Source organism: Myotis brandtii, unplaced genomic scaffold (assembly GCF_000412655.1).
Source record: "Myotis brandtii unplaced genomic scaffold, ASM41265v1 scaffold440, whole genome shotgun sequence".
NCBI lineage: Eukaryota > Metazoa > Chordata > Mammalia > Chiroptera > Vespertilionidae > Myotis > Myotis brandtii.
In genome coordinates this window covers 6263534-6275699 of record NW_005366834.1, presented here as the reverse complement: position 1 = coordinate 6275699, position 12166 = coordinate 6263534, and the positions used below count along the sequence as shown (strand labels likewise).

The 12166-nt window shown below is 43.8% G+C and overlaps 1 protein-coding gene across 1 annotated transcript in view; it reads right to left on the bottom strand.

The window, feature by feature from the left end:
- MYO10 (myosin X) overlaps positions 1-12166 on the bottom strand; it is a 205652-nt gene that overhangs the window by 92000 nt on the left and 101486 nt on the right. The window contains exons 5-9 of the mRNA XM_014546332.1: positions 4052-4186; positions 2367-2491; positions 1855-1868; positions 1650-1734; positions 730-833 (exon numbers count right to left, since the gene is read on the bottom strand). Of these exons, the coding sequence (XP_014401818.1) occupies positions 730-833; positions 1650-1734; positions 1855-1868; positions 2367-2491; positions 4052-4186 (463 nt within the window). The remainder of the gene's footprint in view (positions 1-729; positions 834-1649; positions 1735-1854; positions 1869-2366; positions 2492-4051; positions 4187-12166) is intronic.

Sequence of the window (12166 nt, the reverse complement as noted above, 5' to 3'; positions counted from 1 at the left end):
TGTATTTTCATTGTTTGCGACCCATAGGTTGAGAACCGCTGAGAGGGTATTATGCTTCGTGAAATAAGCCAGAGAAAAACAAGTATCATATGTTTTTTTCACTTATATGTGAAATCTAAAGAACAATATAAACGAACAAAATAAAAACAGACTCACAGAAACAGAGAGCAAAGGGATAATTACCAGAAGGAAGGGGGGTAGGGGGATGGGTGAAAGGAAGGGGAATATAGTCAACAATATTGTGGTAAGTTTACACGGTGACAGATGAATACTAGACATAGTGGGACGATCACGGTGTAAAGTATAAAAATATTGAATCATTATATTGTACACCTGAAATTAATATAACCAATACAGACTGCATATCAACTATACTTAAATAAAAATAAAATTTTAAAAAAGAAAGCAAACATAAAATATAATCGAAAAAAATTCTGAGACGCCTTTTTGCAACTCATCAAAAATAAGAACGAGTTTTCTACTTTATTCTAATGCAAGATCTTTCAGCAAAGAGAGTAATGCAGTAAATGAATTGTGAATGGAGAAAATCTGAGTCATGAGAGACATTGAGGGAGCCAAAATAAAACTGGGAAATAAAAAAATACTGTTCCTAGACAGTGGTGCAAATGTAATTATTTCTGTTTTTAATAAAAGTTTTATATGAAACAGAAAATAAAATTTGTTCTTTTTGTGTCACTCTTAATAAGAGAAAATAAGAAAGTAACTTACAATAACTTCCCTAAAGGATTCCTGGTCACTGATTGTCTTGTCTTCTACACATCCGGACTGATTCAAGTAGTGGTAGTTTTCTGGTACAGATAAATAAAATTCTTCTACGAAAAGGAGAAAACAACAACATCAATACTTGACTGTCCAGGAGAAGACTGAATCTGAGTTTTTACTTTGTGGTGTTAAAATTGAGTACATAAATAATTCTGTGCTTGTCCTAGCCGGTTTAGCTCAGTGGATAGAGCGTCGGCCTGCAGACTGAAGGGTCCCGGGTTCGATTCTGGTCAAGGGCACATGCCCAGGTTGCAGGCTCAATCCCCAGTGGGGGGTGTGCAGGAGGCAGCTGATCAATGATTCTCTCTCATCATTGATGTTTCTATCTCTCTCTCCCTCTCCCTTCCTCTCTGAAATCAATAAAAATATAATAAAAAATAATAATAATTCTGTGCTAGTAGTCCCCTATTAAGAGAAAGTCCTCTCTTAATCATCAGATAGGGAAAATTAGAAAGAATCTAATGAAACTAAATGGTATGATAGAAAATGTTACTGAAAAAAAAATCAATAAGGATCCTGTTTTGACTGCTTTTTCTTAAAAATCAAATATTCAGAAAAAATAATCAAATATTCAGAAATTAGCTTTCTTTGGATGTAACTTCAATCTAAAACCAGTGGTAATACATTATATATAAATGTTTCCATAAATACTCCTTACATCAGAAAAGCACCAAGATTCCAAAAACAATCACAAAACCTAAGATTTCCCTATTGATGACTTTCTCTGTACATTATTTGGCTCTGAAAGGAACTCAACATTGTCTATACTCTCACACATTTCAAATCAATTGGTGGAATACTGACAAAGTTCAAACAGATGTCTTATCGTGTCCTGATGGTTTTTAAAGGGAAAATGAGTGACTCACCTCTCTGCTCGCCCTCCAGCCCTGCCAGCAGTGCATAGAATATGTGGTAATTCCGCTCCCCAGGATTTTGCCTTACTACTCGGTTCTGTGGAAATAAATCAGATTTCTATTCAGAGATGTTTCCCCCTGCTTAATTAACACAAACCAATAATTTCTGAAAATTGTTATTGTGAAGGCAAATGTGAATTAAATCATGTCTACTTACTTTTTCTAATAAATCTTCATGTGAAAAGCAATGGCAAGTCAAGGAACAAAACCAGGATATGACCCGCTTAATTACTCTCTCATTTTCTGTTCTTTGTTACCCAAATAATTACAATTCCCCAGTCCGCTGCCATTGAGACTTTCGGTGCCAAAAGATAAGCCCTGAAAGCATAGACTATTTCACCTAAATCCAATTTCAAACATGACCCATGGCACCCTAGGATGTACCAAACAATTGGGCAGAACTGATTCCAAATAACAGCTGATGTTTGATCAGAAATCCATTTTTTTCAGATTATGGACATGATATCCGAGATTTCCAAAAGAAAAATGGTTCTTTACCCCCTAGAATAATTAACAGGTCAAACACAGTAATAATAGCGTAATAATTGGATAGAAAGAACCAGACAGACATGTTTCATTCATATTCTTCATCCATCCTTATGACAAGAACAGTTTCTACTTATGGAGTCAAATACTGTAGACAAAAAAAAACTAAACGAAACAGGATACAATCTACAATCCTCCCGCCCTGAATATTTCCCTTCTGGCAGATGTTCAGCTGAACGAACTTCCCAAAGCGACTGGAGTTGTTGTTGTACACGGTCTTCGCGTTGCCGAAAGCTTCCATGATGGGGCTGAAAAGAAGTCACAACAGCAGCCGTGTTAATGAGGACAGATCTAAAAAACAGCAAGGACAGTCCCCACAGACGTCAAAATACACAACTGCAAGAAAAGTCTGAGATCAAAAGGACCAACAGTGATTATGTTCCTTTACAGAAGAGCCAGGTCTCCAAAGCACTCGCTGAAATGGGTTTATCAAGAACATCCACCTGAGGGAGAGCTCTCAGAGCTGGTTTTGCGAGTCCAGGATGCTTCACTGAGTGAAGGAGGCCATGATGGCTCGTCCCTGCACAAATTAGCTTGGGCTTATATACACCAGCCAGGGATTACACAGAAAAAGCTCCTCTTCTAATTCTAGGAACTGAAAAAAGTCTGTCCTGAAAATTCTACCCTTTGGTTGTGTCTTGGGAGTAACTCATTTACTTCTTTGGGTCGTCTCTAAGTGGTCAGGGATCAGCAAACCTTTTCTGTAAAGATCCATGGGGGTCTTCATTACAACTACCCAGCTCTGGCACGATAGCTTGAAAGCAGCCAAAAATGAACCATAAACAAATGAGTGCCTGGGTCCCAGTAAAATTTAATATTTAAAAACAGGCTGCAGGTGGAAGATGAAAAACATTCTGAGCTAGATGGTGGAAATGGCTGCACAACCAGGTAAATGTACCTAATGCCATACTTGGGAAAAGATTTCAGGTTAGAAGTTTTATGTTACGTGTATTTTATGACAATTTAAAAAATAAGTTTGGATGAAAAAAAAAATAAAAACCACCAAAAACCAGCTGTAGGATCTGGACTAAGTTTGTAGACTCCTGGACTAATTTCTAAATAATCTTCTACATATATAAAAGGCTAATATGCAACATGTCCCCGGGGGAGTTTGGGAGACTGGGAGTTCTATCACTCGCTATGATGTGCGCTGACCACCAGGGGGTGGTGTGGAACGAAGGAAGGCCCTGGCTGGCAGCTGGCAGCCACTAGGGACCCTACCCATGCATGAATTTCATGCACTGGGCCTCTAGTAGGATCTATAAAGTCCCTATAGGTTCTAAAATATTGTAAGGCACAAGCCAGATTCTGGGCAACTGCATATTTTAAAGAAAATTCCAGGTGATACCTCACCACACAGCCCTCTTTCAAATCATGAGGCTCACTGCCATCGGATGGGTCAGTGATTTTCTGCCGCATGAAGCTACAAATAAGCGACTTGCTCCCGTGGCACTTCCAGAGGGCGGAATGCAGAACAGAGGCTCACTTGCCTCCATACTGAGCCCCCTGTCCCTCAGTGGCTGGAGGCAGAAATTCCTGCTGATAACAAGGCCTTCAAAAAGCCAGTCAAGGACTCTGGTAGAAAAGGAGGCCTTCCCAACTCAACCCTGGCCCAAGGATGGAAGGCCAGGTTCTGTTGCTTGGGTTACTAGAAATTGCTGTGTGCATGTCAAGACCTTTCCTTGAGGAAAGAGAAGTCAAGAAAGAGAGAAAACAGACCCACTAGTTTTAACTCTTCCTTATAAAAGCCATACCGTGAGGAAAGTGAATCCTATTTGCTGGAAACAAGAGAGATGACGAAGAAATACCTGCTTTCAAGAATGGCTTGTTCAACACAGGACGTCTTCTCCTTCAAAGAGAGTTCCAAAGACTGTTGACTGATGACCGATAAAAACTTGAGGATCAACTTTGTGCTTTCGGTTTTACCTGCCCCGCTTTCACCACTGAAAGACAAAACGTGAAAGTTTGTGCTTCTAAGTATAATTTCTTTTACAAAAACCACCTTGGCCAATGTCACTACAACCCATCCACTGAACACCTGGTGAAAGGTGGAAAGAGAGAGCTCAAAATGTCTGTTTCAAGAGCTGAGTTGAATGAAAGGAGAAGTCCTTTGTCCCACTGGCCTCAAATGGCATATGAGGTCAACAGAACTACCTTTGCTAAGATAAGGTAATTAGGTGGACAGTACCCTTCATGGGAGGGAAGGTCTACTAGCATATCCCAGACACCTCGACAGTGCCAGGCTGGTCGCAGGCACTGGGTAAGACATTGCTAAATGAGTAAGCACATTATCAGCATGTTTCTGGGGGCATTTTAAGCAGGGAAATGTGCATAGAAATGCAATCAGTCATAAATATTATTGAGGGGATGAAGAATGAACCCTCAGGTACTCGACCCACACTAAGTCATTCTATTCCCATAATTGTCCCAAGAGGGAGGCAGCAGCTAAGCTTAGTCAGAACTTAACACCAGATCCGTCTGAGTTCAAAGTCCTGGAGAGGCCCTGCTTTAATGCCAGTTAAGGAAAAGGGAACAAAGCAATGCAGAGGGGTGGGGGGTGGGGGTGGCTGGCAATGGGAGAACTGAGTAAGGTACAAGTTGTGCCTTAAAGGACTGGCAAACACCAGCCAGGCAAAGAGGAAAGGGGAAGGACTGGGTTTAGACAACAATGTGAAGAGCACAGAAGTCAGATGAGCTTGGAAAGATCTACAAGGGAGTGCGGTTCTGGTTAGGTCAGCAGGACTGAGGAGAGGCGGTGGAGAGAGGGGGCCAAAGGGTCGAGTTTGACCATTCAGAGGCACTTGCGTGAGACGGAAGGCAAAGACAGCTCATCAGAGTCGCTCTGGAGTTAATGCTCCAGGAGAGAGGGTCCCTCAGGGATCCTGATCTGTTGCCATAACCCAGGTGTGTGGCGGTAGGTCCTGGACAAGTCCAACTGGCTGGATACAGAAAGGAAAGTATGGAGATGGAAGGGATTTGTAAGAAAAACTTAATTTTGTGTAAGGCACTGTGCTTGGTGCAGTGGGAAGAGCAGAAGTAGTAAAAAGGCAGAGAACTTACAAGAAAGGTAAACCCAGGACATGAATAACTGTACAGCAACGTCACCAATATCACAAGGCGGCATGCTGATAATCGCTCGATGGGCGATATAACAGATGAGCTCCATGTAAGTTGTGAAGAAGTGCTCTCTGAGTGCCAAAACCCAGGAAGTTATCACAAGAGAGGAATGTTGCTGAACACTTGGTGAATGATTAAGCACGTGTAGTAAAGGAGAGGAAATGACTCAGAAATGATGCCTCTGTGCCCTGCTGGGTGCCACGGGCCCGTGGGGAATTTCCACTGGTCCAGGCCGACTGCAGGCATTCCATTCCCTTTGCACGCTGACCAGGACAGCTGCCAGCATTTCAGCCGAAGAGGCTTAAAGTGCAGTGTGCTGAGGGCTCCTGGGGAGGGCTGCAGGACACCAAAGAGAACAGCAGAAAGGCCCTCCCACACCCTGCTTGCTGCAGACAACAAGAACCTGGGAATCCACACCGACCTGGAGAAAGTGGAAGCCAGCGGGAGTGGCTGAATCCACAGCCCTGAAACTGCCCTGTCTTGTCTAGTCTGAGATAATAAAAGCCATGCAAGCCAAGCCAACTGTGGTTGGGCTTTCTGTTATCAGCAACCAGAATCTCCCCAGCATGGGACTTAGCATTCGCCTGCCTTCCCCATAGCTGGCACCTGCCCAGCCCCGTGGCTGGCAGACCCGAGGCATTCAGCAAGGATGCACCAAATGAACAACACAGAACCCAAGAGAACATTACAAGAAGAGATTTAAATAATTCTTGATAGTAAAACACACACTCACCTATCTAGTGGTTGTTGATCATTAAATTATGTTAAAACAAACAAAACTCAAAGGCGTGAGTTCTCTAGTTAAAACATGTGAGGCAGAAATAACGTTACGTGTTCCCCAATCCCACCCTCCACGCTCTAGCACACAGAGGTAGACAACATTTGCACCTCCCTTGGTAAGGAAAGCAATCAGTAACAGGGACCGAGTTTGGCCAACCGAACAACAGAGCAAGAGGGACATGTGCTGCTCCCATGTCTGGTGGCTAACACCCCCTCGTGGTCCTCTGGACTCTACCTGCCACCCCTGCCACCCAGGTGCCCTCAGGGATAACACATCTCCAAGACAAAGTAACACGGAGTAAAGTTGAGTTTCTCAGCTTCCCACGTAGGAATGGGAGATGAGCAAGAAATACACATGCTCATGTTACACCCCTGAGATTCGGGGGCTGTTTGTACAGCAATCAGCCTACCCTGACGAACACAGCACAGCACAAATACAATCTCGGAGAAGATATCCTTCAAACTGGACAGCAAAGACTTGGCAGAGAAGACAACTCAGGATGCTCACTGCCGTTAACCAGTCACCAACATCGACCTACATCAATCTTCAGCCCCCTTTTTTCACATTGGACCACATTTTCTGCAAGTGTCTCCTTTAAGTACACCTGTTTGGATAGATTAAATGCGGAAGAAAAATAAAGCTGAGATTCACACCATGCTCTGCAGGCTCTCCACCTTGGCTGCACACCAGGTTCACCCAGTATGCGCCCAATCCTATAGGGGAGAACTCAGTCATCCCTATTTTAAAAAGCTTTCCAGATGATTCTACTATGAAGCCATTTTTGGGATCTACGATTCACATAATTCCGATAGGACTACACTGGGAGATGAGAACTGGTGGCTACTGTCAACAGGACTGTGGACAGGACATAAACCAGGCAACGAATAAAAATAAACAACTGACAAGTCGTTAAAACCCAGACACATGCCGGATGGCTGCCGACACGAATGTCCAGTCGGCAGGACTCACTCTAAACCTCCTCTCTACCTCCCATCCCGCCTGGGACTTCACCGTTCCCAATGAAGGCAATTTATTGAGGGTCAAACCAACACGATCTTTGAAACCATGGAAGAGCACCCCTGCATGCCTATTCACATGCCTTTTGTGCCCTGCAGACTGGGCCACAGTCATGAGCCAAACGTCCACAGACACTATTTGTCTATGATCTCAAAGCAGAAACACAAATGATGATGGTTAATACTGTCAAATAGAAATCTTAGATGGGAGAAGTCATTTAGATGGAGGGTAAAGGTTCCGTAAAGACCTCTCTGGGAAAATGCAAAAATATGCTCTGGGATTAACTGGGTGGAAATGAAGAGCGGGAATGGGAAGGTGAGAGGAGGGGTCAGGATTTCAGCCAAGGGGAAAATGCAACACCAAAAAAAAAGCCAAATTAACAAGACTAATGGAACCCTCTGGTTCATTACATTTTGCTCACTTTGCACCCTGACTGCCCTATTGCTTCGATTTCAGCCTGCGGAGCCTTTTCTACCACGGGCAAGTTGTGACTCACTTATTCCACCCCTCCCTTATTCCAGCCACGTAAAACAGTAACTCCTGCAGCAATTATGATGTTATTTCACCTTCACTTGGAGCAAACATATCACTTACATCTCCAGTCCTACTCTCTTCTCCTTAGCCCAGGGCAATTTGAGTCCTAACCCTTGACGCCAACCGGACTGCAAACACAAACATGGGCTTCGGCGAAAACATGTTCACCCAGATGAATCCAAATGAGCTTATACTTTATAAATATAAGGGTGAAAATGAAAAAACAAAACACAAAAAAACAAAAAACGGAGTACTGACGTGGTCCTCGCAGGCCGTATCAAATGTTTTGAGAATTTTATCACTGGCAGAATGGGAAGTCACAAGACCGGTGTTTTAAGCAGGAGAAGGTCATGATCAGGTTCAAGGTTTTAAAGAATCACTGTGTAGAGTGTGGAAAAGGGATGGAGGGAGCAAGGGAGGAAGTGGGAAACAAGATGTGAGAACATAAGTGAGGGGCCCAGGACTGCGGAGGGAGAAAGGAAGAAGGGCTGGGGGCCCCGGTCAGGAGGGTTGGTTGTAAGTGACAGGGAGTGTGGGAATGACTCCTGAGAGCCAGGAGAATGCTAGCATAACCTGGGCGTTGGTGACACAGGTGTGCACATCTGTCAGTACTCATCAAAGTGTGCATGTAAGAGCAGCACGCGCTGCTATATGTAATCTTACTTTCTAGATCCAAGAACGACTTCTTGATCTCAGGCGTGGGATCTCTAGAAAGGAAAGTCCACTTGCTGAGGATGCAAAGCATGAGAGGAGAAACAGGCTTCTGGGAGAAAATGAGGATGGATGTGGACATGCCACCTGAGAGGCCCATGAAACATCTGTGATGACACCTCAGGGGCACGTGGACATATGTCCGGAGCTCAGAGGAGAAACTGGCGCGGGACGTGTTTCAGTCTGCGGGTCATGAAGACCTGAGAGAAAGGCAGGCGTTGGAAGAGGAGAAGTGGAACATGACTGAGGGGAGGCGTGCCCACAGAGCAAGGAAGGAGACCTGGAGGAGATGGGGGAACATGTGGTGTAACGGCTGTGGAACCAAAGTGCATGTATTTTTTTTAATGGAACACACTAGAAATTTTTGGATGATGATGCCAAACAGCCAAGTTCAGTCTGCGGGTCATGAAGACCTGAGAGAAAGGCAGATGTTGGAAGAGGAGAAGGTGGAACATGACTGAGGGGAGGCCTGCCCACAGAGCAAGGAAGGAGCCCCAAGGAGGAGATGGGGGGAACATGTGGTGTAACGGCTGTGGAACCAAAGGTGCATGTATTTTTTTTAATGGAACACACTAGACATTTTTGGATGATAATGCCAAACAGCCAAAGCATCAGGACAGGCGGACTTCAGAGATGGAGCGAAGTCCGCAGGGGAGCAGGGGAGGGATCCCGACCACACAGGAAGGAAAGGGTCTCTGCCACAAATGGGGCCCTTTAGCCACCCTACAGGCTCGTCCCCCAGACCAGTGCAGGTGTGTCCGAAAACTGTGGCCCCCAAATCTACTCAGCTGCCCATTTTTGTAAATAAAGTTTTATCAGAACACAGCCCGGCTGTTCATTTGTGGACTGTCTATAAACACTTTCACACTCCAAGGGCAAAGGTGAGCAGTTGGAACAGAGTCTCACCCACAAAGCCTGAAATATGTACACCCTGGCCCTTTGCTGACATCCAAAAACATCTCCACCCTGTCAATCAAATCCCTCCACTTCACATGATTTCCTCAAAGTGTACATCCACACACCACTCCCTTGCTTGTGGAAGACCAGGAAGACTTCTGCACCGCCTCCAGGATTCAGTCCAAAGATCTTAGCAAGCAGGACAAAATCCTTAAAAGTTCGACTCTGTACCAGGAATTAGGATTCTGATCTGAAACAAACACTGGGAAACTCAAGTTCAAATTCTGTGTCTATTGTTCATAGCTGGTCTCTTTAGCAAGTTATTCAAAATCTGAGCCTCCGCTTCCCCAAATGCCCGAGCTTTTCTGAGGATTACACACAAGCCTGTCTTCTCAATAAATACCAGTTCCCTCCCATTGTCTTTCCCCAGCTCCTTCATGCCCCTCAGCAAACCCCACAACAGCCTTATAGGCATACCTTCCACTTCCCAAGTATCCTTGTTTGACCAAATATCTCTGTTTTTGCAAACGCTTCTGTGCCCTTCCTCCCCTCTCTGCTGGCTGTATAACCTGGTCACATGTCACCTTCTCTGTGAAATGCTCTCTCGGCACCTTCACTGAGCAGCCATGTATTATTTCTATTACAGCATTTGGCAGGCTGAATGGAAATTATTTACATCAGTTTCTTCCATCAGAGTAGAGGTTCCTGAAGGGCAGTGATTGGGTATTCTTCCTTTTAAATCCCCAAAGCCTAGCACAGGACCCTGAGGTATGACATGAGCCTGAGGCACACCCGGAACCTTATTCTGGTTGGTACCTTTCTGGTCTAGGGTGCAAGTTTTGTTCACTGTTCCAATTCAGTCACTTCTAAATATATTACGAGAAAGAGAAAAATACCACACACCCAATTATCATTCCAGAATCTAAACGACAGTTAAGAAGAAATTGCTTTGGTTTTGGAAAACCAAAATATGCAAAGGATGCAGAGGCCCTAAACCAACAGTTGTTCCTTCTGTCCATCCTTTGATTGACAGCTGTTGAAGGCGGGCCCTCTGCCAGACGCTGTCCTGGGCAAAGGTGAATCAGCCACGGGACTTGACTACACTATGCCTCTTAAAAGGTCACATATACTGAAAAGACCATCATCAACTAAACTCTGCCTGCCCAACACAAGGTATGAAAAACTGAAGTCAACGCAGAATGTAGTAGGTCAACCAAGATCAAATGCTGACCTGGTCTGTTAGATGAAAAAAGAATTCTCAAGTAAGTTCTAAACCTATGTATTTAGAACGATCATAGCGTGAGCATTCTTCATTTATATGTGCAGAAAAAGTGAAAACTATGCTTAACCGAGAGAGGGAAAGGACCCTGAAAGTAAGACCAACAAAAGAGGCTTGAACTAGAAGCTGAGAGACATGGCACTGACACCAACCAGCTGGGGACCTTGGCCAAGTGATGAGGGCTCAGAAAGTGAGAGAAAAATTGATGTAGGAAGTTCTGTCTAGTTCTAAATAGGCTTATTTAGCAGCCACCAGGGGGCAGACTATGCCTGAGGAAATCTAAAATAGGGCTCCAGTATCCTGCGATTTTTATTTTTATACTCAATTTTCTCTTCATTCCAATAGCCCCAGCCCTCACTTAAAAAAAATGTTAAAGAGAGCTATTAAAAGCCAAAATACATTTTAATGAGAAATCTATTTTGAAAGACTGTTTCCTGAGTTAATTTAGATAAATACAGTTAGTTTTTTTTCACATCAGCATGACACAATGGGAGCTTTCTGTTAGGGATCCACTCCCCCCAATCCCTTCCCCCACTCCCTCCACCTGACTTTTAAAGACCACAGTCTTTGGCATGAAAATGCCAACCCTTTTCCGTTTTATTGCATGCATGAATACACACACACACACACACACACACACAAATGCACAATGATCTCATTTGATTTTTCACTTTTTTCCTAAGCTGCTCTGTCTAGCAAGTGATGTATTAGTCATGCTCTCGTTTTTGTTTTATTTGCCCACTTAAAGTAATAAGCACAAGCCATAATCAATGGCAAATATTCAGGTACCTAAGTGTGGAAAACAATTCGATCTTCTTAAAATAGATTGTTCTCTTTCTTTCTGTTAATCTTATTAAATTAGATTCTGTAAGCTAAAATAGTGACCTCAAACCCAACTTCTGAACTTTAGTGAAGTCATCTGAAAGAACCCAGAAATAGTGCTTCTAGTCATAAAGCAGGCCACTTTATTGGGAATGTGACTCTTAAAAGCTCTGTTTTTATATGAAGCAAGTAGCTTTATTTTCATTTACTGCAAGTTATAACCCTTCATATTAGCTTAACTGAATAAATTGATATTCCCTCTATACGAGTGGATTCCACAGCCCAGCACATTAGCACCAGTAAGGTGATGGAGAAAAAGAATATCAACCCTTAAAGAAAGAGGCAGAGAGGGGTAGGCAGGGGGGGGTGGGGGTGGGCAGGGAGGATGAGAAAGGAACTGTTTTTTTTTTACATATTCATATCATGCCCATTTGTTACAAAAGCAAGGAGCCAAGAACTAGAGTTATAGGTAAAAACTGCCAGTGAGGAGAACACACCCTTGACAGTAGTTTTCCGTCTGTACAGATCCTACTGAACACCCACATCAAAGGGCTGTTGGCAGGTTTCGATGAGCTGGTGCCTGGAAAGCTCTTGGCACAGTGTCCAATACACTTAATCCTTCAGAAAAGGACCGCTGTCATTTCTTAGCCATTTTCACTCAGGAACCACACAGGGTGGGGTGAGCACCTCGAAAAGATCCTTGGCTAGAGGCTCCTCCATTTCCCTTCCCTGAGGTTTCCATGAAGGGCCTGCTCTAGCATGTCT